This window comes from Pimephales promelas, chromosome 21 (genome assembly GCF_988280905.1).
Source record: "Pimephales promelas chromosome 21, fPimPro1.hap1.1, whole genome shotgun sequence".
In the NCBI taxonomy this organism is placed as follows: Eukaryota; Metazoa; Chordata; class Actinopteri; order Cypriniformes; family Leuciscidae; genus Pimephales; species Pimephales promelas.
In genome coordinates, this window is record NC_142789.1 from 19,435,990 (window position 1) to 19,461,022 (window position 25,033).

General features: G+C 37.3%; 2 protein-coding genes across 3 annotated transcripts in view; one reads left to right on the plus strand and one right to left on the minus strand.

The window, feature by feature from the left end:
* The window catches only part of maf1a (MAF1 homolog, negative regulator of RNA polymerase III a), a 46,773-nt gene that overhangs the window by 3,579 nt on the left and 18,161 nt on the right, over positions 1–25,033 (plus strand). Inside the window, exon 7 of one of the 2 annotated variants that reach the window (XM_039694790.2) lies at positions 17–1,481. The exons of the other annotated variant lie outside the window; for it this stretch is intronic. Within the exon in view, the coding sequence (XP_039550724.2) occupies positions 17–41 (25 nt within the window). The 3' untranslated portion in view covers positions 42–1,481. Of the gene's footprint in view, positions 1–16; positions 1,482–25,033 lie in introns of those variants that run through there. 2 annotated transcript variants of the gene reach the window in all.
* On the minus strand, positions 1,634–6,169 carry trib3 (tribbles pseudokinase 3). The gene is made up of 4 exons (XM_039694784.2): positions 5,369–6,169; positions 4,240–4,527; positions 3,830–4,122; positions 1,634–3,120 (listed from the first exon to the last, which is right to left on the minus strand). The coding sequence occupies exons 2-4, from the start codon at positions 4,525–4,527 to the stop codon at positions 2,658–2,660; spliced, it is 1,044 nt and encodes a 347-aa protein (XP_039550718.1). The 5' UTR covers positions 5,369–6,169; the 3' UTR covers positions 1,634–2,657.

Sequence of the window (25,033 nt, forward strand, 5' to 3'; positions counted from 1 at the left end):
ATTGATCTGTCCTCAGGAATGGTGCACTGTGTGCCTGGTGAAGCCCTCATTTCTGTCCTCTGAAGACGCAATCTCTTGCCTGAGTTTTCATGCCTGTCATTCTTTTCTGTTTTTTATGTGTTCAATTTTATATTGTTGGTCATTTCTTAGGAATGAGGAGAGGTTGTAATCCAGAGATTTTCAAGTGCTGGTTATTGCACTTTAACATTTTCCGTTACTTCATTGCATTCACTAGACTTACTTCTAACACCGCCCTTTGAGGGAACCAGTGTGATGTGTGTTAGCATATTTTTACTCTCTTGCTTTTTTAAAATCTCAAATGAGGTCCTTTTTATTTGTCTCTGAGTGTAAGTTGAATTTTGCAAGTTTTATTCTCCCTCACTTTCCCTCTCAACCCTGTTCAATATTTTCAGTAGTTTTTATGTCTCCATAAATGTCACAGTATTTCCACTAGGTGGCATATTTCAACATCTCATCATCTTTGCTTCCTGCCTCTAGTTACTCTTTTTGAGCATAGTTCAGATTTAATTTTTTAAATCCAGTTGTGGACATGTGCTCATAACTCAAAATTTTCCTAGTTTTCACTTTCTTTTTATAAATGATAAAATAACTAAATATTTGTGTTTGTTTTTAACCCTTAATACATTTTCTTCAACTTTTTTTTTTTTAAAACATCGCCCAGTAGATTTATTAATGTTGACCTACGGATCAACTTCCCTTTTTAGTTTCGCCCCCAAAGCTATTAAAAACGTGAAAGAAAAACAATGATGGGTCTGTAAAGTTTAATTTTCATAAAGCTTTTTATTTGTCGTTACTGGTTTTTATTTGGATTTCGCAACTTTTGTAAGGTGTAGAACGTGAAGTGAACATAGCAGTTCCACTTTCTTCTGTGAAGACCTGCTTGTGGTGATTGAATTTACGTTGTCTGACAACGCATTTGACTATAAAGGCAAAAATTCTGTGTTTATAGCTGTTGTGGAAAGATATTATGGTAGATATTATGACCTATAAGACTGGGTGTTAGTGAACTATATTGCATCCCGTTTGACATCGTACAGCTTGATCGGTTTCATCTACTGTGGCTTGAATAATTCCTCATGATGAGCTCTGTAGTTTGTATTGTCCTGTCCACTGTTATGTTGGAGGGCTTCTTGAATATCTGGCCATATGTGGTGAAATCACAATCTTTCTGAATTCCTTTTCCATTTTAGATTTGACTGTGACCCATCCATGTTTGTAATTTCAAGCACTTTGATATATTATAAAGTTGAGCCAGTATAAGAACAGAGATGCAAGATCATCTTTTGTTGTTAATTGCATACATTATTTCTACAAATTGTTTTAGAGTATAGTCCTACAAAAGTACCAGGATGCATTAACATGTCCTTCTTGGCAGCTTAAAACATTTGTATAAATTTCTTTTTAAAGAGCATTTGTGTTATTTCCTAAATGCTGTGTCAAATAAATATCTACTGACTTAATGTGCACCGATTGGGATTTTTATTGGGGAAAAAAACCTTGCTGGGCGCCAAAAGTACTGCTGTACAGTTCTAGGCTGAATGTCAACATGATTATTTTAGCATCATTAATCAGACCACATCTAGTAATGAATCCTTGAGCAGCAGCAAAGCAATACAGTATCATTTTTCATTTTATTTGTACTGGCAACAACACAATACTTGTTTGTGGGTACGTCACCCCTTGAAACAACAACAACACATGTAGTGTCCAATTCTCGCTAGTGACAAAAACATATCTACAAAATGACAAGTACTTTACCAAGAAAAAAAAAAGGGTCAAAGCATTGCATGCAGGCATCACAAACGATAACGTATGTAAAGCCTTTGTTTAGCTCGACAGGCACACCTCTAAACCATTATATGGACGTTTCCTGTGGCGCGTGACGTGCCCCACTTCCCTTCAGGGTCAAACCTGCTCTACAGCACAAATACATAGTTTAACAGACATTTACAAAAGAGAATCGCAGAAAACACAGAACCCTTTTGAATTCTTCACATGAAAACTAAACATGAGCACTTGTGCTAACCCGTTGCAGATACATGCGCTCAGAGGGAACTCAAATCTTTGGTACTTCAACAAAGTCCAAATCTAACAACAACAGCTGTTTTACTGGAAAAAAAGGCACTTTAAATAGTCAAATCTATGTTTTCCACTGCAAAAATATGTAAACAGTACATAAAGGCACGAAGTGTGCATCAAGTATACCAGGAATTAAGTTAGAGGTACTTTAATTTACACAACATGGTTGTACAATGGGAAATCCATGCGCTGATTAGACAATACTGATGTTAAAATTGTGTGCACGAGCCTCGCGATTTTCTGTGCTGTGAATGAACGTCTGCTAGGAAAGAGTTTTTAGCAGCAGCACTTTGCACTGTGTGTGTCATTTTCTTGAAGAGATCACCACAAATGTATTTTTTCAGAGGTAAGAAACAGTCACTTCTGTTTGTAAAGACTACGAGGTCAGTCTCTGGCCTGTCCCGAACACCTCAGCAGTTTCTCACTGCTGTAAACCACAGTTTATGGAATCTGTTCCATTCGATGCCCTTGAGCTCTGCATACCTTATGAGGTAAAATCTCTCTCTTCATAGAGTCCACTACCCCTGATTGTGGGTAAACAGAATGAAGAATGCTCATTAATGGTCTCCAGTCTCATTCGGTTCAAAATCGGGGACCACCTGATCCGTCGAGTGTCTGGTGCTGGAGTGCTGGCTGAGGGATACATTGTTGTTACAGTGAAGCCACGGGTGGAGAAGAATATCTCCAGCCTCAAGCCTCTCTGAGGGAGATTTCCTCAGCATGCAGTACACCAGTGACTTAGCCCTGGGGGAAAGAGTCTCCGGGATGGTAAACGCACCCCTGCGAATTTTGCTGAACAGTGCTGTGGGTTCCACGTCCTGAAAAGGGTAACGTCCTACTAGCATGGTGTAGAGAACAACGCCAAGGCTCCATACGTCGGCAGCCTTCCCTGAGTACGAGTGCCGTGAGTTTAAGATCTCTGGGCCCACGTAGGCTGGGCAGCCATGTTTGTCCGTCAGTGAATCATCGTTCCCGTTAAGAAGACAGGAGTCCTCCAGGTTTTGCAAGACAAGCTTTGTTCTGAGGAAACAAAAAAGTTATCCATCAGTCACCTGATAACTAAATCCTACGTTAATGAATGGAAAATATTTGACAGATGAGCAAGATAAGGTAAAACCTATGGATATATATATTTTAATTCAGTTATACATTGTAACAAATGTATTACACATTTTATAATTATTTTACTTTATTTTTTTAATAGTAAAAAAAATATTAACATCTTTTTATATCTGAATACTATATATTTGAAATTTAACAACAAAAATAATCTTATAACACCTGTACACTGACAATAAAAAGTAAGAATGCACTGATATTAAGTGGATTATTTTCATGCCATGACTGATAAAAAAAAAACTAATATAAAAGGTCTATAAAATGTTCAAATAAATTTCAAATTAAATAAAACATTTGAAAAACTACTATTGAATTTATGAATTATATTGTAATGTATGTACTTTTAATTTTGAGATTTGCTAGATTACATTTATTCAATTAATTATTAGTAGGCTACTTATAAAATTTAGTTGGTGTCAGATGACAACAAAAGGTAATAAAAAAGTGAAAATGAGTACTAATTCATTATTGGCCAGTTTAGATTGAATAATGTCAGGGGGGAAAAAAATAATATTTACTTCTAGTCATGGAATATCATGCATCCCTACTATCAAGAGCTGATATGATTTGACTAACTAGCAATAAAAAAAAATTAAATTGAGTTACTGACCTCTGTGGATCGGTGAACACAAACTTGCGCAGTTTAAGGTCTCTTAAAATGACGCCATTCTCGTGACAGTGCGCCACTGCGGCTGCCATCTGTACGAACAGGCGCACTGCCTCATCCTCCTGCAGCCTCTTACAGGTGCGCACGTACGAGTGCATGTCTCCATAGTTACGCTCGAAGAAAATGTACACGTTGTTCTCCCCGAGCACCAGCTCTGAAATCTTGCAGATGTTGCTGTGTGGAAGCAGACGAGTGTATGGTGCGATGAACTCGTGATACTTCTTTATGGAAAACACCTGGTGGGAACATACCAAAACTAAATGATTATTGATCCTTCATTATATAAAAGTTCCAGAACTTATATTAATATGAAATATATTAAATCCACTCTAATGAAGAATCTATATGCTCACTTTGCATGTGTACTCCTGTTCTGTGACCTGATGAACAGCTCTAAATGTCTGCGCTCCTTCTATGGCCTCCAGCAGGATGTAGGGTCCGATGCGCGAGACGTGGTGCTTCTCGGACCCCGGCTGCTCAAGGCTCTGGGACAGGGGGCGAAGACAGGGCGCGAGACCCGGGGAAGGAGGCTGGCTGAGCCTGCGGCGCTTGCATTTGAAGGTGTCAGTGTTGTGAGAGTCCTCAAAGTCAACTCGCTTCAGTCGCAGTGGAGGTGTAGGAGTTGACAGGTTCATACTCATCTGTGACAAAAACAACTGGATGTAAGTTCATGACCTTGTGACAGCATTACTTAACATACCATAAATGCTGATGATTGGATGAAGAATGCAGAGTCAATGCCTCATGGTGACATGAAAAAATTTGTACATTTGATCATTGCACCACACTTGAACACTCGGTAGCCTGGGATAATAACTCTCACTAACAAACTAAACAAGAATGGGTGGTTCAATAATGTTGTGTAATGAAAGGAGGTAATTAATAACTATTGAATGACTATGTGATGAGCAGTGTTGCTTGATCATACTGACTCAAGTTCCTTTCGAAATTCTGTTTGGCGCCTGTGAGTCATACAAGTGTTTAAGTTATTACACATTCAAGCGTACGTCATAGAATGACGTATCCCAGTTTCTTCCACTGCACTATTTTTAAACTAACTTTTCTATTCAAATAGCCTATTAGTAGAATTTTCTCGTCATAAATGATAAGATTAGCCTCATCATAAGCCGGTACGAGGTTTCAGAACTCGATTCAGAACCTAAATCTCCTGATTAAGCAGTTCTCACTCTCAGTATGCGCGAACCATTGCGCCACAACTCGCTGTCCAGAAAAATAGCCTACAAAATATTACTTACAGAATATGCTCAGTAGGCTAAATTGAATGCTTAGTGCAAGTTGACAGAGTTCACACCACAATATGCGCAGCCTGCAACATGTAAAGTTTAACCACCAATATGTTTCTCAATACTCGTTTAAATGGTTAAGTATATCAATAATTGACATTAATCGTAAGGAACCTTGGTTGGAAAGTATGAAGTAGTGATTTGTAGAAGTTAAGGTGACGCTTGAAGTCTGACTTACCTCGCTGCTTTAGACAAAGGACCCGCTCCTCTCCAAAACAGAACAATGAAAACTAGGCGCACTTAGTTGTGTCTAATTGTCAGAGAACATTTCCACGGGGAAAAACATAAAAAATAATAAAATGAACACTGGGAAATTGTCTCAACTGTAGTTAAGTCTCGGCATAAAAGAGATAAAGTTGTCTCCAGTGAATACAGTAAATATGAGTTGGTTTAAAAGGACGCGCGCGTGCCTTAACGTTATACAGAAGTTGATTTGAAAAGAGTCTCCGGTTTCGATGTGTTTTGCAGATATTCGTGCATTTATCCTCTTTTCATTCGTAATCTTTCTTCTTTGTCCTTGAAGTTGAGCAAATTGATACTTGGGAGTCTGGCGGCAACACCAAGAGCCCTTCAGTTGTTGGCACGGATGTCTTTGTTCCTTATTCCCGCTGAATGAACGCGTCCTGAATGGACAATATTTCCTTGGATGTAAGTTTTCACTAAAAGTCCTTTGGTCGGATGAAGTTTAAGATAATTTACGACGAGTTCCGGACAAATAAAACTTGATAAGCCGCAGTTAAACGTACTTTTCTGGAAGTTTTGCGATACGACAAACAAGGAATTGCCCGAAGAAAGTTGAACTAGAGAACACGTCCGAGTCGGTGACAGTGTAGAAATGGAATAATCAGTCCTTTAGTTCCTATTTTGTTGCTGCAGAAATAAAGGTCCCTTTAATAATGAGATCACAAATCAGACGTGGCCCCTCAGCCTGACCGTCCGACTGTAAAGTCTCAATTTGGCTGGGCACGTCTAATATGCTCGATGTGTTACACCAGCCTGACTCGATGATGCTGTTCTTAGTAAGATTGCGACATATTGGCTCCGCCCATCGGGTCTGACGACATCTAGTACAGGGCTTCGCAATAGTACGCACTATTGTTGAAGTTAAAGTTTGCTAGGGCTGGGTTGCAAACACAACGCGTGGCATTTCATGGAAATGGTTAGTCAGTCAGTTTTACACTGTAAACACACCTCTGATTTGACCATAATATCTCAACAGTGTCTTAAAGCAGTGAGTATTTTTGTGCACATTGTAGTCTGCTATCGATAGAAATTACAACGGTGAGGGAAAATATACACAGAAATGTGATAGCCTAGGTCGTGTAAATATACATGAAATCCAGCGAAAGCAGTGCTATAGCCTGTCCTTTTTACTGAATGCCCCACCCCTGCTGTGTATGACTCAATACCAATGTTGGTGTTGCACATCAAGTGTTTGTCAGGGTGACATGCAGCCAGGTGTAAGATACAGAGCAAAATAGGCTACTAAATAGGAACCCAGCAAATATTTTTTTCTCCTACACATCAGTAATATAAATGGAGAACAAATTAAGATTTACATTTTTATTTTATATCAAGTCTCAGAGATGTCTCAAACAGATTTGCAGATACGAAAAGTCAGACATTTCAATATGAACTTAAACATTTTTCATAATTGTTACACTGTAAAAATATATTTTCATGATTTATCACAACTTTTTATCTTTTGTCAAATCAACTTCGATAATTAATGTGGTTCGGATAACAATATTTTGAGTTTCGATTTATTAAATCAATCTCCATTAACTTGTTTTTTTAAACAACATTTTTAATTTCAATGAACTCAAAGTTTTAAGGCAACCAGGTAACTTACCTTTTTAAATGAAACCAACAATATATTTTTTTACAGTGACTATCCATACTGTCCAATATATTGTTTTGTTCAACAACAATCTAATTTATGTCTATTTTAGGATGCATGTGCAAATCCCAACATAATTCTATTTTAATTTCAGCAACTGCCATTTATGTTAGACATAACCTCTAGTCTATTCGATTTCAGCCTGTATTATTGCTGGAGTACTTTTAGTGAGTAAACTGCATGTTTATCTTTCTCAGGTGACCTACAGTAAGCAGACTGCAGCAACAAATGCTGTAACCTGAGGCAGAAAGCACCAGTCAGTCAGCAGGATGCCTCCACAGAGCTCATGGTTTCAAGTTGAGTCAGAGGTTTCATGTGTGTGTGTGTGCGTGTGTGGGGGTGGAAAGAGGTTTCCTGGGCTGTTCCACCATCCAAGGCCTGAGTGGGAGACCATACCAACCACTCCTTAAAATGGAAACGTTTCTGCTGCACAGTGCGTTTTATCGGTCAATCTTGCACCTCTGTTGTCCTCAAGACACCAGATGCAATCGTTCAAAATGAGCTAAATAGTCAGATGGATATTCTGGGGATTTCTTTGAATTGAATCCTCTGGTTTAACAGCCACAGCTGAGTTATAACATTTTAATATATCACCATCTAAAAGCTAAAAGTGTAGCACAGTTTCTCTCCATGTTGACAGAGAGGGAATTGTTTGGATGAATATGACTCTATTTCCAAGAAATATCCTTCCTGTCTGTGTCTACACAGATGTCACACATTCTGGATTGAGACATATTGTCACCATGGGAACAAGCAATGCCCTCACAAAGGCTCTGTCTCATCTTGTTGGACACTAATGGTGGTTTACCGCCATGGAAGCGCTGGTCCAAAGTGATCAGGAAGTCATGAATTTCCTCCCTGCAGCTTCCTCCAGCTGATGACAGCCTTGGGCGAAAAGGACACATTATTTTGTTCTCTTTATGTCTCAGTTGGTTTTGATAAGAGACATGCTGACCTTTTCGAATTGGCCCTGCATCAGTCTTTCACACACGTAGACACAAATACAGTCAATCGACAACACATGTCGCTGAATTAGCCTAGTTTACGAAAAGGGACAGACCTGTATATCAATGTCTAATTGGATTAGTGGTGTCATTGAGTGGGTTGCGCTATAAGCTCACAGATGTCTCTTTAGAGGACGGGGCTCCACCACTTCCTCAACTAACTGGCTAATCACGTTAACAGCAGCACTAGCATAACAGAAACACTTAAAAGAGACTTGAACTTCACTTTGTAGATGTTTTTTCCAGAACAGATGAACGTCAATCTAATATTTGATCACCTTGGTTGTTATGCATCACGTCAGTGCGATAATGAAATGTCCAATGAGTGCGCTTAAAAGTTAATGTATAACAAAAATTTGTGTACAAACGATTTTCATTTAGGAAGTGCTAATAAATTTAGCAAATGATAACAAATAAAAAAGAGGCAACTCATTGAATTAAAATTTGACATTTTGAAAAACACGTGCCAATAAACTTCACTGTAATGAAAAGTACAATCAACTTGGATGTTTAAGTCATTGCAGAGTTGAAAAACGTAGAAAATTGCTTAAAGCTACACTGTGTAACTCTTTTAGTTTAGTTCTTTTAGTCTTAGCTAAAAACACTTGGTTTGGTTCTTTCAAAAATATTCTCGTGAGTGTATAATATGCCATTGTAAATACTTACGGGTAAGGGGTTCTAATGTTGGTCGCCATGTGTTGCCCCTCCATCTTAGCCAAAGAGGGACATACCCGTTAATTCAAGCTTCGCCTTTCGCGTTTACGCTTGAGTTAACATTCTTTTACTTAACACTTAACAACACTTAACACTCGAACTGGAAGCCATGTTAATCTTGGACTACATTGGCCACCGTAGGAGTTAAACGAAATCGGAATTGAGAGGAACAGAAACTAATATTCACTGGATGGTCATATACCTTTTCACTGCTAGATGGGGGTAAAAATCACACAGTGTAGCTTTGATTAGTTAATGTAAAAACATGTTGTCATAACATATTGATCATATGTTTTACTTTTTACTTTTCTTTTTTGACTTAAATGAAAAATCATTCTTTGCAGTGTATTGCATTTGAAAAATAGCGTACAACCGTACCCTAAAACTAACCGAGCAAATGCGTATTATGAAGCAACCATGTCATTTTAGCTTGCTTCTACAATTATTTAGCTATTTTATCGTGTTTCACCGGATTCATACTTGAGTGCTCTGTATCTCAAGTTAAATGCCACGTGAGCTACTGATCAAGTTTACTACATCAGAAAAGCCGAATGGAGATGGTAACGCAACGCAAAGTCAAACTGTATTAGTTAACAAATCCTATACTATAGTATGCACTCTTTGAGTTCATAACATATTGTGCAAGTATTTATTAATTAATTTGCGTGAAAGTTAAAATTGTTGGTGTATTACTGCCTCTAGTGGTCATTTCACCTGGAATTGGCAGTGAATTGCATGAACGTTTTTGAAGTTTCGGAAAAATCTTGAGGCATGTTTGTTTTTTTTCAATGAGCCTGTTGTTATAATCAAGATTAACTTATGCTAACATAGAGAAACTCACACCTGAAGTAATCACTAACTATAAACCCAGACTATTCTCATTTAAAGGGTTAGTTCACCCAAAAATGAAAATTAAGTCATTAATTACTCACCCCCATGCTGTACCAACCCCGTAAGACCTTCGTTCGTCTTCGGAACACAAATGAAGATATTTTTGATTAAATTTGAGAGCTGTACAACTACCACATAGGCTCCTAAGGGACTGCCTCTTGACGGCCCAGAAAGTCAATGAAGAAAATGTTTAAATATCCCAAGTGACTACCGTGGCTCAACTATATGTTTATCAAGCGACGCGAATACTTTTTGTGCGAAAAAACAAACAAAAATAACGAGTTTATTCCATTATTTCTTTTCTTCCTTGTAGGCCAGAAACGAGACTTCCTTAGATTTCCACGACGCATGCGCGAGAATTGCTATCTTTTTCAACTACTTCAGTTCAGTTCTCGCGCATGCGTCGTGGAAATCTAAGGAAGTCTCGTTTCTGGCCTACAAGGAAGAAAAGAAATAGTCGAATAAACTCGTTATTTTTGTTTGTTTTTTCGCACAAAAAGTATTCTTGTCGCTTGATAAACATATAGTTGAGCCACGGTAGTCACTTGGGATATTTAAACATTTTCTTCATTGACTTTCTGGGCCGTCAAGAGGCAGTCCCTTAGGAGCCAATGTGGTAGTTATACAGCTCTCAAATTTAATCAAAAATATCTTCATTTGTGTTCCGAAGACGAACGAAGGTCTTACGGGGTTGGTACAGCATGGGGGTGAGTAATTAATGACTTAATTTTCATTTTTGGGTGAACTAACCCTTTAACTTCTTCCAAACCAAAATACCCTCCCATCGCAAATCATCGCAACAATTATACATCACATAGCAACAATTTCTTAGAAGAGTATTGGGCAACTTGAACTTGAAGAGGAACAAAAAAATCTGATATTTCATGATGTGCCTTTCTGATTATTAACCTATATTAACATGTAATGTTAAAAGGCACTGTCTTGAAGATTGTCTCAAATTATTTTAATGAAACTATCATGTGCGCTTTAAAGAGAGATAGAAAGAATGCAGTCAGCAGGTCACTTCTTTTTTTCAAACCTCACTCTGGATCATCTGCAGTGTTTTTGAAAGATTGTGAAAGTCTGAATTCCTCAGCCGTGAGCGGTCTCTCACATAAACAAGTTACTCAGAGCTTTTTAATGGCACATTGAATGGCTTTGTGCTTCTGTTTTCCCCCTTCTTTTTTTCCAAATGGCTTAAAGTGGCTTTAAATGGCTTTGTGGGGAAAAAAAAAATGAAAGTGCATTTATAATGTCAGCTCCAATGTTTAAGTCATTTGATTCTCTTAAACTCTTTAACATTTTTTCTTTTTTTTTTTTTTTTGCTGTGTGTATTCAGGGATCCTCTCCATTCCGCTTAAGTTTCCTCTGTGGTCCTCTGTAAACAGATCTCCACCCTATCTTTCTAGATCACAAGTGCAAAGTGGCAAGTCTTTTCATTTCCAGCAGTTAAGCATTCTCTGTGCAGTTGGGCCCAAAAGCCCTATCCGATTTCAAAGCTTAAATGTGTATTGTGTCTGTATTGACTGTATTGACCTCTAAATGGCTCATTAATGGACCAACAAAGAACGAAAGAGATTCGTTTTGAAATAGCAACTTTTTTTCTTTTCTTGCTTTTTAATCAACAGTTTTGTCTAATCATGGTGTAATAATATAGTTATACTCTCCGGCCTGGTTTTGTTTAGAATAATTCTTGAATAGGACCTAACTTAAGTTTTTAAGTAACTTAATGTTAGGCTTTGTTTACACAAAGCCTAATTAGCATAATGAGCTCATTTGTATGCCAAAGAGTATAACTTTAAAAGATAAGACATTTTTTATTGTAAAATGTATTACAGAAACATTTAACTAAACACAATATAAAACGTGGAAGATAATTCAAAGATACAAACACACACACGTGTATGTATGTATATGAGACATTTTAACTGACATACCCTCTCAGACTGAACATCAAGAGAGTGCTGACTGAAATGAACAATGCTCACAGGTTCATTACTAATGACCTCAGTCCCGAATGTTTTTATTGCGTGTTCCATCCAGCCGTCTGTTGACTGTAACCAGCAGGTCTGGCTGTTTTGGAAGATTTTGTCCTTTTAAGCCTTTGGTCTCTTAATCACTAAGCTATTTTGGCAACAGCTGTCCTGAGACCTGAATGAATTGAATACTTCCGTCTGGACTAGGCTTTGAGTCTCTCTCTCTCTCGTATTAGGTTACAGTCTTGGCTTGTAATCATGGGCATCATTTGTTTAAAGCAGGGACCCTGGCTCACTTGTGGCCTAGGGTTTTTATTTTTAAAATATGGTTTTAAGCAACTTTGTATTTTTGAGGTACATGGCATTGAGTATTAAAAAACATGTTATTATTTGAATTCAGCCAAGTAAATAAATTTGAGGCAGTACATGCAGTTTAAATAATCATGGATATATAGCTTGTAACCCAAGCTAGCGGACACAGTGTCAGATCTAAACATAGTTGTACAGGCTGTAAAACTGTTGGGAGTAGAGTTGCTTCCGTATACTCTCCGGCTATTGCATGATGTACATGCTACGGTTGATATGCAGGATTAAAAACATCATCATGGAGAGAATTAAAATGTCAAAACGTCCAACAAATGCACACAATAATTCTTATGGCGCATCTCCACATCAGACTATGAGATCTTTCAGTTGTTTTAGAGGTGGTGTGTTTAAATCTTGCTTGATTTGTTGTGCTGTTTGTTTGACATTCAACCCACGCTGAATATGACTGATGTCCATTTTCTCTGTATGTGTTTCCTGCACTAATTGTAAAGGGCACTGTTTTTTATCTGCTCTCTGTGGTTTAATCCATTTATGCATACCAAGAGCTGGTGCCATTTGCACAGTAATCTAGTGAGTGGGTAGAAACTGGTGCTCAACATGTGGTGTGTGTGTGTGAGGGAAACAACCATCATTTAATTTATCTCTTTTCTGTTTCCTACTAGTTAGTTAGTGCACTAGTTGCGCAGATGTCATCCAACTTAAAGGGTCAAACTAATTTCAAGGTCAGTTGTAGTCTTAATTTTCTGATGGCAGGATTGTGATTGTGGCGCCTTTTGTTTTATCTGCCTAGAACCAATAGGCTAACATTGCTAAACAACGTAATAGATTTATATGAAGTTGCATGCAATGAATTACAGATATAGTCATATAAGTATTATGATTAAGAAGGTGTTTTAAGTGAACCTGCTGAACTAGCAAACAGACTGAAGTTGCGTTATAATTTGCTGAGTCACTGAGGTAGATTGTGGTTTCAAGCTTGCAGCTGAATTACTGCACTAAACCAATAAACAAAAATAAACTGAACACATGCTATAAGACACCATATGCTTTCACACTTGGCATCTAACTTTTATAAAATGAACCATGTGTTGAACATTGAGCAATTGGGCTATTTGGCTAAATTATTTCCAATTATTTGGAACCTAGACGTGTCTAATACGGCCCTGCTATAAAAATACATTGGTAAATGAAGGCATCAGCTGAATGTGTGGGAGGCAGTTTGATTGAATGCAAAAGCCAAGCTAACAGGTGTGACAAATTTGCAAGCTATGTAGCATCACATATAAGAAATGTGACACGAAATTACGTAATTGATTAACTTCCCATTCTGCTGCATAGAAAGTCTCTCTTTAGAGGAAATTTAAGCCGAAAGATTACTTAATCTTCCAGCAGACGACACATCGCTTGCCTCAGCAGTTTTCTCAAACTTTTTCAACATATAATTGTCTCTTCCACATTAATACTGAAGTGATAATGTGTGTGAAATAACCGAAACTCTCCAGAGAGGTTTTGGACTTTATTTAGCATATCAGACAGGGGGCGAAAAACAGTGGAAAGTCATAACCGCGCTCACTGAGTCATTTTAGTGTCATACAATTTCTGTGACCTATTTCTGTAGGTTTCTGTTAGCTAGCTATACCACTTTTTAGATGTTTTCTGAAAATACAATCGATTACTATTTTATTTGAATAAATTACAAAATATGCTGAGTAGTTACTTTATTCCCATGTATTCTGATAAAAAGCTCTTCATTCTTTTCCATTGATCATTTTCACATTTGTATAGTCAATAGATAGCTAGATGTAAACATACAAATATTGAAGTACTTTGAGAGTGTACAGAGACTGACATCAATTACATCATTCTGATTCGCTAAAATGAAGCAATAAGCTCCAAGAAGCTGTGGTTTACAGTGAATTTAAAACAGCTAAGTGACATTGTTAGTCACCACGTGAAGAAGAGTGCCTCATAGCTGTTCTAAATTCACTGTAAGTCACAGCTTCTCAGGGCTTTGCTTTCATGAAACAGTTATCTGGCAAGGTTTCATAAAATAAACACACAGACACAAAAATGTAATTCTTCCACCAAGCAATGCAGTTCTTCAGATTCGGAATGTTTGCCAAGGTACACTGTAATACTGATGTAATGCGGTCAGGGGTGTATGTAGAGTAATTAACAACGGCCTTCAATGTGACTCAACCAATCATAATCAACGACCGTAACTATCCATTTTATAACTGTTATTTTGGCACGATTAGTTGATCATGATTCTTGGTGGAGATTTCTCTGCATAATCATGGATAATTTAATTTTTTTGTCCAGGAATTCCACTGTTAAACACAATTAGTTGAAAGAATAGGTTTGATAGCTTCGCATGTACCATCGATTAACAACTTAATGAATGTTTTGTTTCTTTGTTTGTTTGTTTTTTGTTTTTTTTTTTACATTTTTTTGGAACCTGTTGCACTCTGTAAAAAAATATTGTTGGTTTAACTTAGAAAAAATAAGTAACATGGTTGCCTTAATTTTAAGTTCATTGAAATGGAAATTTGAGTTAATACAATGATGGAGATTAATTTAACCATCAGAAATATAAATATTATGTTATCTGAACTACATCAATTATCTAAGTTGATTTGACAAAAGAAAAAATGTTGTGATTACAAATCATGAAAATATTTTTACAGTTGGGAAAGAACGAATAAAGAAAATTTGATTTTTATATTTCCATTTGCCTCAATAGCAAAAAAAAAAAAATATAAAAAAATCCACGACTTTCTAAAACTGAATAAATATACAATGATTAATTATGGCAGTCAGAAGAAAAAAATGTTCTTTATTTATGTATGTATGTATGAACATAATGTACACTGTATAAAAATATTGTTGGTTTAACATAAAAAATACCAACACTATCTCACGACCAATTCGTACGAATTCGACGCATGATTAAAAAGTGGCTAATTCGTACTAATTCGTACGACCTCACTCGTACTAATTCGTACGATTTGTCTAAACCCACGTGATGGTTAAGTTTAGGGGCGGGGTAAGGGGTAGGTCATTCGTACGAATTCATACGAATTGGCCAATTCGTAAAATATGTACGATTTAGCAAAATCGTATTAATTCGTACGAGTGAGGTCGTATGAATTGTTACGAATTCGACGAATGATTAAAAAGTGGCTAATTCGACTTGGTCGTGAGATCGGGTTGAAAATACACATATATATATAAAAAGCTGTGAAAACGTGTCATCACAATCTGTGAAAGGTTCGTCGAAGTCAAACGGTCTTTGAATGCAAGAAACATGAATATGGTCAGCCTGTTTCAAGCTTCAACTGCCTATAAATCAAAGGCCGTGATTAATTGCGTCCATTTTTATTGCATAATGATCTGCATTTGTTTCACTGCTTTTAACATATAGTTTTCTTAGTTATAGAAAGTACAATGAGGGACTCCCTCAAACCCAGATGTTACAAAAGCCCTGCGATCAAGATGAGCTGTTTGAAAAGGCTTTCTGAGATCAAGATAATTGGTGTGGTGTAAATGCGGTAAGGTTTTCCTTGAAATCCCAAGCATTCTTAGCCAGAGGCATCTCCTTGATTCTGTTTCTTGCAGAAAGTGAGAAATGAACTCAACACAGAGTTGAAAAGTCAAACAATGTATTCTCTCTGCTATTATATAGAAGAGCAAGCACATGACTGTTAAGAAACTGCAGGCGTGGGTTATTCTTTTTGTCAGACTCTTGGATGAGTCAACCACAATTTCTTACTTCATTATTTTACAAGGCATTAGAAATGTGCATGTATTTGTTTAGTACTCAATACAATACATAACAAGTAGGGCCTACCTCATGATAGTTTTGCTGCAGACCTTGTGAAAGTATGATCCGTATGATTACTTTGTTTTAGTGTGAATATAACAGTTTTAACCCTAAAAATGCAATAAATCCTGCAAAAACTGGTCCTGTTTATATCATACTCGGACGCTTTCATGGGCCACATGCTGTACGGTTATATTGAGCGAGACACATTGCAAATTCCATCCCACTCCCAGACACGTAAGCAGCTTTTTTGAGTCAGCTCTGTTTCTCTCTGAATCACATGCCTTTCATAATATGTGATGAAACCAGAGGCCAAATGGAATGAGTCAAACATTGCTTGACATTAAAGTTTAAAGAGAGAGAAAGAGAGACAGGAAAAGAAAGAAAACAAGGTGAAGAGAGAAGGAAAGTGTTCAAGTTTATGCTCAATTCCCTCAACCGCCGTCGTCGTCGTCACAGTTACAGCCCTGCTTAACCCCACTGAGATGAGGAGCATGGGAGGCTTTCACAAGCAATCCCATCATCATTAATTGCCATTGTCCCTCGACACTTTCTCTCATGTTTTCCCCTGCCGGTTCGTTTGCTTCCTCGTGCAGCTGGGCAAAAAGCGAAAGTCTTTTCCTCATTACGAAATGAATTTGAAATCTTTCAAGTTAATTATTTCGGAAGGATTTAAACATTAACTCATTTCCCACAGTTCTTTTTTTTTTTTTGCTGATGTCAACTGTAGGTTGAGTTTTGCCTTTCTGACTGAACTTTGGTATGAATTCCAGTCTGTGAGACCACAAAGGTTCAGCACAACGTAGCTCATGTGATTGCTCTTCACGCCCCAGTGACCAGCATTAGCGGAGGGAGAGAGAGACATAGGGAAGGTGTGGCTCAGCGGTTACTGTCACGAAGACAGGGATTCTTTTGCGGTGACACTAGAAAATTTGGGGAATTGGACTGCTTAGACAGCAGTCTGCATTGGGAGTCCCTAAAAAACCCAGTTTGTTTATTTTTTATTATTTTTTTGTTGTTTATATCTTACATTCCATTATATTGTTGTTGTTGTTTTTTTGTATTAGAGTTCTATACACAGTAAACATAATCAATACGTTTTTTACATTATCTCATCCAAATAAGTTAAGCTGTCAGTTTAATTGTATTTAAGTACATTCTACATTGGACTAGATTTAAAAAGGCAGATTATAATGGACTTCATTGGGAACCAAATGGTTCAAGGTCCAAATGAGAGTTTCAGTGCAGCTTCAAAGGGCTTTAAACGACACCAGGTGATGAATAAGGGTCTTATCTAGCAAAACGAGCGGTCATCAAAAAAAAAGGTTCATCAAAATGAACAAAACTTTTTCCGAGTCAATTAGTTCATTTCGTTTGTTGAGTCAACCAAATTACTTGAAAAAAGATTCTTTCATTTTGATGAGCGAGTTCCACGAAGTCCATTACATGGAGAAAATCCTGGTATGTATGTATTTCTTTTCGACTGAAAAAAGAAAGACATGGACATCTTGGATGACATGGGGGTGAGTAAATTATCACTCCTTTTCAGAAGTGTATTCTGAAAACCACATTGTTAAGTAACATTTTAAGCATAAAATATTAAATGTTTTTTTGTAATACACTGTTTCTATGAAACTAACAGAAGCAAAAATAATCTGCACTAAAATATTTAAATACTTTTTATCTTAGCATCTATAAAATGTTAATAAATTATGAAATACAAATGTTTATTTATTTATTTATTTTGCAAGAGAATAATAAGAGCGAGAACTAAAAAGTGCATAGAGAGGTTTCTTAGCAAACGAAAAACAAAAGTCTCCTTACCATCATTAACCATGATAACCAGCGATGCTGGGAAATTAGAGGAGAAGTGTTAAAACAAGGAACAGGCGTTTGCAGCTTTTCCGTTTCTTTTCTCACTTTTTTTTTTTAGAATGTAGGGAAACCACGGCTTCCGCTGTGTGTATTTAAACATCTGGCACTGATGCCTTCACGAGAGGGATTTTTTCTGGTTATTCGTGATCCGTTTCTGTGCATTTTTTTTTTTCATTATAGTATTGCAAAATAATTTCTGCTGTATTTCTGAACTAATCCACAGGTTTCATCTAAAGTGTCTATTTCTTGTTTTGCTAATACCCTGATTGGAGATTCCCTTGTGAGCTTGCATTTTATTAGTACAGATATCGGATCTATTAGCCTTTGCTACTGACCATATGGTAACACTGACTGAGCACATGTTAAATGCAGAGAAATGTTTGGGAAGTGACCAGATCTTGTCAGTGGGAACCCAGGAGACAGGGCAGGGATAGCAGTCAGGACTCAGGATACAATTATCAGGCTTTCCAGTTCACACAGGCCCATCCTAGAGTACAAGGATTTCCTCTATAGGGCCGCACTTCCATAGGCGTCAGTGGGAAACAGGAAGACAGGAGCCAGGAGTCCTTTTGCTTTCTGGCCTGTATACATTCACTCCTCTTTGCTCTTTTTCTCTCTTAAATATTTCTACTAAATGATCAAAAACTCTAACCACAACCACAGCAATATTACTGTAACGTTGAGTCAGGAATGAAGCGGAGAGCAAATCCAAATGCAAGCACTATTTTAATAATACAAAAAGGTAATCCAGAAAGAAACTCAGAACAAGAACAAGGAGACAGCTACAAGCAACAGCAAACAACAACTGAATCACAGGGGTTTAAATACAAGCTAAACAAGATAACAAGGGGCTGGGGCTAATTACAAACACCAGGCTAAAAAAAAAACAAGAAAAACTACAATCACCACAAAACATGGCACAGAACAGGAAATATCAAAAGTCCACAAAAGACAGGAATCGTAACAATTACAATGAAGTGAGGCAGGCATGCAGATTCTGCAAGAGCAGAAAATCAGTCCTGAGCGCTAAATGCAAACCAGAAGTTACAGTGTGTGTGATAAAAACAGAAGTAAAGATAAAATCAGGTTTTGTCCCCATGCTTGACTGGCATCATAGTCAATGATTGATAAATATTTAGTGGATACTAACATGGAAGGTTACAAGGGGATTTTACAGCTCAGAAAGTTTCAGTTTCAATAATTGTTTTAAATGTGTCGTCCTTTTGATTACAATTGAAACACTAAGGTTAAGTAACAATTTAGAATGTGCAGTTGTGTGTTTGTAATTATATAAAGGTCTCTTCCTCTATCAAAGGATGTCTTTGTAAGTTGTGGCGCTCTGCTCTTGTTTATTTTGGTATGCGGAATGTCTTCCTGTCATGACATTTCAGTGTGATCCTGACGGACAATCTGAGTAAAGGAGGGGAAGGATGTTGTTTGTGCTTATATCATGTGAGATAGATAGATAGACAAACATTAGATTATCTCATGCACATCATTATGTCTGGGAGTACGTACAATGTTCCTGACATCATGGTTATGTTGTTAATAAATAAAATTAAGTATATTTATGTTGTATAAAATTTTTTTATTGATGTATTATTTTATTTTATTGTATTAATATTATTATTGTATTTATTTTACTTTTTTGTACAAAATTACTTTTTTTATGTTGGCTAGAATTTCAGTCTGTGGAATATAGATCAATTTTTCCATTAAAAAAAATATATGGTGCTCTTTTTTTTTTTTTTTTGTGCTTTAGGAGCTTGACAGCCATTGGTCCCCATTCACTTTCATTAAATGGAGGTGAGCAGCAGCCAGGCTCTACTGGAGTTTCTGGCTGATTTATGGCCGATTTACTCCTCCTGACATCCAGAGGAAAAAATTGCATCAAGGCCATCGGCCGGTTCTGATGTTTGGCCCAGATTAGCCCCAAAAATATCGAACATTTTTTTTTTGAATATTTAGGATTTTAAATCTGGAAGATTATGTCAGTACCTCCACAATAGCCAATGAAAGACAAGTCTACAAGGTGAAGGAACTTTAGAAATGGCATTATGTGCTGATCGAGTGGAGACTTGATCTATAAACGCCTTATATTACCAGATAATATCGGCCGAACATCGGAACCAACCGATGCCTTGAACGCGTTTTTTTTATATATATATATATATATATATATATGTCGGGAGGGTTAAATCGGCCTGAAACTATAGTCTGAGCTCTGCTTAAGACATTCAAAAGAGAACATGTCAAAAGAAACTCAAATGGTTGTGGAATGACATCAGGGTGAACAAATGATGGCAGAAATGTTATTTTTGGGTGAACTATTTTGTGACTCCATGGACACAATTGATTTTTTCACATTTATAAATAATTTCTTTATGCAAGTCTTTGCCTGTTGGCTAAAATGCTTGTTGTGATTTATGTTTTTTTGCATCACCTCTCAACTCTATTATAGTATTACAGAAGGCTTTTATCATCCTTTCTCTAAATGTAACAGAGGCTCAGCAGTGTCCAAAGACAGCTTGTTAGCTTAGGGTTGTGGCAGCAGGCTACAATGTATCTGTCTCTGATGAAACTCTCTGTAACGCTTCACGGTGGTATTTATAATACTGAAGGTCTTTCTTTCCCGTTCTGTCTTTCCCCATCTCTCTTTCTTTCTAATCTTTCTGTTCTCGGCTCTCTCTGCAACTTTCTTTCTTGCACTCCCTGTCACTCACTGAATGATTCTGCTTTTCCCATTGCAGCTCATCAAAATTTCATGTGTGTGACATCTGAACGGGTTCACACTCTCAAAGACATACAGTGCAGAGCTCCAGCTGGGGAAAAACAGAGCATGCCTTATGTGATGCAATCCAAATATCATCATATCAGTGGGATTAAAATGATTGTGGCAGAGACTATCAGAAAAACATGAAAGGATCTGCATTTCTTTGCCATTAGCAGGGAAAGATATAGTTCACTCTCAATTATTTCACATTTTAAAAAATTGTTTGTGAAAAACTTGAGGAAACAACGCACTGTTTTAATGGCTCAAATATGTGTGCTGTGTGGAATTCGGTTTCCAGGATATTGTCTTCCTAGTAATTTCCTCATTTCAAATAGAGTGGTTTCACAATGAGCTGTCAACACACATAAGCAGAGGTGGATGTGAAGGTCTAATATGTCCATAGCAAACTCGCTGCAAATGCCTCATTCAACTTTTGACCCAGAGCACATTTACCTAAGACTGACCTGCAGCTGACTAAACACCTTTTACCACTATGACAAAGCAGCTAATTAGTTTATAGGTGTTATGCACGAGGAGTTCTTAAAGGGATAGTTCACCCAAAAATTTCCATTCAGTCATCATTTATCTACTCTCACGTTGTTCCAAAATAAAATAAAAATCAATGTGGAACACAAAGTATTTTTTTGTATTAGTTTTTAAAAAATATATATATATATATTTCTGTTTAGCTTTAATTCAATTTTAGCTTTAGTAATTTTAGTTAATTCAATTTCAGTTAATTCAATTTCAAAATCAGTTAATAGTAGGCTAATTTTAATAAGTTGAATTATTTAGTTAATTCAACTTATTAAAGAGTAACTAAACACTAAACCAACTTTTTTAGTTAATGATCTGTAAGAATGGATTATTTGACATTTGACATTTGTGTATAAAGTGTTTTATTTCTACAATATATGGTGTAAAAAGTTCTTAGTGCTGCCCTCTTCAGGTTGAACGGTGGCTACTGCAGTTGAATTTTCCTATTGGATGTTCCGCACTTCGTGACGTACGCAGGTTTCAGCTCACCATGCGAGCTATGTGGTCATCAAAACCATTGTAGCAAGTCAGGAGTTGGAATTGCGAATATTGAAAACGATCAGTATAGTGTTTTAGCATCTATTTCATCCCCTATCCCCTCTATGGGTCTGCCCACTTTTTCAGCATTTTTCAAATATTGCCAGTGGGTGGAGTCAGGCTCTGACCAGGGGTTTAGTTACCCTAAGTCAACATTTTATTTTATTTTATTTTTAATGGTTTAACTGTACCAATGTTGGCCTGCATCTCCAGTCCCCATTAATTCTGTCTAAAACAGAGACCAGGACATTCTTAAAAACATTTCCTTTAAAACCTCAACAATCACTTGTTCCCATCAGAGTTTTGACTATTAGATTGCAGGGTCATGCACCGATAGTCACCATAGTCACCTATCAACTGTGCTTTGTTTTTCCCAGCCTGATGTGTCGACATAGTTCCTGTAGGCAGTGAAAAGGTTGGCAATCCCAGAGCCATTGCGTAACCCTGCCCTTCTCCCTCTCAGGTGCGATCTCCCTCCCCCTCTCTCTCTCTCTTTCAGTTCATGCCTGTAAGTCAAGCTCTTCTAGACACGCGAGACATGCGGCTAGCGGAGGTGAGGTAATGCTGTGTACTTACAGTGTCTCCAGCCCCCAGGGGCTGCACAGGGGAGGGGTAAGGCTTGCGCAACCAACAGTCTGAGGCTGTTCTTTGGATCTCAGAAGCTTCCGCTCAGGGGAGTCACAGTAATACCTTGACTGTTGACGGAGGGGAATATCGGGCTTGGGCGAATGAGTTGTAATAGTCAATAAGACACTGAAAGAAAAAGACAAAGGAGAAAATAGAGAAGGAAAGCTTGAGGGTGAGAGACAGATCATTTGTAAGTTGTACATTTTGTTGAAAAAGGCCCTATTATCCTATGAACCGTGCTGGAATGCCCTACTTTCAAATTGCAGTATGACATTTTAAAAGACCCAAATTACTTGCAAATGACTTGCTGTACAGTATGTCAAGCTAAAAAGACATCCGAGTGCTTTCTTTGAGTGAGAAAGTGTGCGTGCATTAAATCTGTCTGATGACACAACTGGCAGATATCACTGTACAATATGTGATCATATGCAATTCCAGGCAATAGCACTGTCTCTCACTGCAATAAAAGCGGGCCCGTCTTCAACCATGGCGTAACGATCTGCAATCACTGTGCAACGATGACCAACAGTGCAATGCTCACCTCTCCGCACTCTCACGTAAATGAGACAACTTGGATGAATGAAGGAGGGTCAGTCATGTAAACGTGACAAGAGGGAGAAAAAGTGCTTTTTAAGTGATTGCATGGGAGTTGCAGGATGTGAGTCAGGTGAGATCGGTGTTGACACTGTTAGCTCCGAGCCGCTCTGAAGTTATATCGGGTGTGTTGCTCTTAAAAGAAAAAGTGTAGATGTGAGATTCAAAGAGGTGATTTCAGAGGAGGTTTGCGGGTAAAAAGCCTCAGCTGGAGTTCAGTGATGGCATGCAAAACAGCAAAAGAAATTTGCTTTTGTAAGGGATATCTCATTGTAAAAAAATATTGTTAATATTGTTAACCTGGTTGCCTTAAAATTTTAAGTTCATTGAACTGGAAAAAGTGAGTTAATACAATGAAAGAGAATGATTTAATCATCAGAAACTCAAAATTATATGTTATCTGAACTAAATAAATTATTTAAGTTGATTTGACAAAAGAACAAATGTTGTGATTACTACACTGTAAAAAAAATATTGTTGGTTTAACTTAAAAAAGTAAGTAATCTGGGTTGTCTTAATTTTAAGTTCATTGAACTGGAAAAAGTGAGTTAATACAAACTCTAATGAAATAATAAGTTATCTCAACTAAATAAATTATTATAAAATTGATTTGACAAAAGAAAATATGTTGTGATAACAAAGCTTGAAAATATGACGCAGATTATCATTGGTTACATTTTCATTGAACTTTCTTCAGTTCGTGTTACTCCCTCCCTGCATCAAACCACATGAGAGCAACGAAGGCTATCTCGTCTGGTTTGAGCCTCTTTAATCACATGCCTCCCGGAACACAAATTCAACAAAAGGGCACCTCCTCCTTACATCACTTATATGATTTCTTGAAATCTCACCAGGTTTAAAGAGAACAATTGTTTACTTAGCTTTTGTGGGAAAGTGAAGCGATACCAGGAGGTCATTTAGACAGTGATACACACAACACAGGGTACATAGGAAGTGCACCTCAGGCTAAAGTGAAAATCTCTTTCTGTTTTTCACAGCCCTTTTCAGTCACTCCTCTGGTTGTCAGAAAGAGGAAGTATAAAGAAAAATTCAGGGTTTCCCTTCTTCTCATGAACAAAGCCTGAACAAGCTTTTTTAGTTCAGAGAAGCAGTCTTCACAGTGATTGGTATTCCCCTATCAAGACTGACATGTCTAAATCGGGCTGGCTCCGTTTTAGTGGTTACATTCACTGGAAAAAGTTGCATAGGAGTTTTTTGTGGGCTGCTGTTTAAACCTGTCAGAGAGCATTACTCATTCCATGAATCGCAGTGTCATAATAGTGGATGAATAATCATACATTTGGGTTCCTCTTTGGCTTATTCGTGAGCCTAGTTGACCTCCTGAACAATTTGTGGCTATTTTATTGACTTTTATTTTCTGGATAATCTCAAAAAATGTTCTTTAACTGCAACTTAGTTGATTCTTTTGGCTCAGGGTTTGCATACATAAGCGAGCAAGTGAAAATTCAAATCACAGATGCTGTATGCAAGCAACAGTCTAATGCTTTGATTTATTGCCTTGTTTTGTTTCTAAGATTGTACTTTCCTTCCTGAAGATGGCAGCTTGCGATTTGTGCAGAATTGCCCAAATGAATGAGTCATTCATGAAGCATTCACAGAGACCTGGCTGTCGCTATATGAACAATCTGTGGAGCACTAAAGGCTTCGAAATGTCATATTAGTGTAGAATGTAGCACTGCTGTGTTCGCCAACACACTCTTGATTTCAGTTGAGACAGTACACACACACCGCCCATGGGGCTTTTTCTGTCGCAAGGTGAATGCGCACACAAACACGAAAACACACAAAGACTGCCTCTGCATGTGACTCAAGTTGAAACTGACATAGGAAAGACTTTGTGTAGAGATACAGATTAAATCAGTATACATCTCGTTTGATTCCACGCAGGGAAATACATCTTCTGATGCAGTTTTTTTTTGTAAGAGACTTGTTTGACCTTGTTTATGGTGATTTCCCTCGACTCAGATTAGATTAGGCATAACTTACATTACTGAAATATTGTTTAAATAACATTATATTCATCTTAATGCATTATAATGCTATTAGTTTGAGTGCTGATATCGAACACCTCTGGTTTAAATCACTGTTTGTGTTTCCATGTTCCAGACAGACTGTCAGTCTGAATATTTTCAATGAATCTGTCTGCATGTTACATCTGTTACAAGATTTGTTCGAAAACATAGATTTTTTCACATAGAAGGTGCAATGTATAAAAAATTTGAGTATCTTTTTACAGAAATTCAA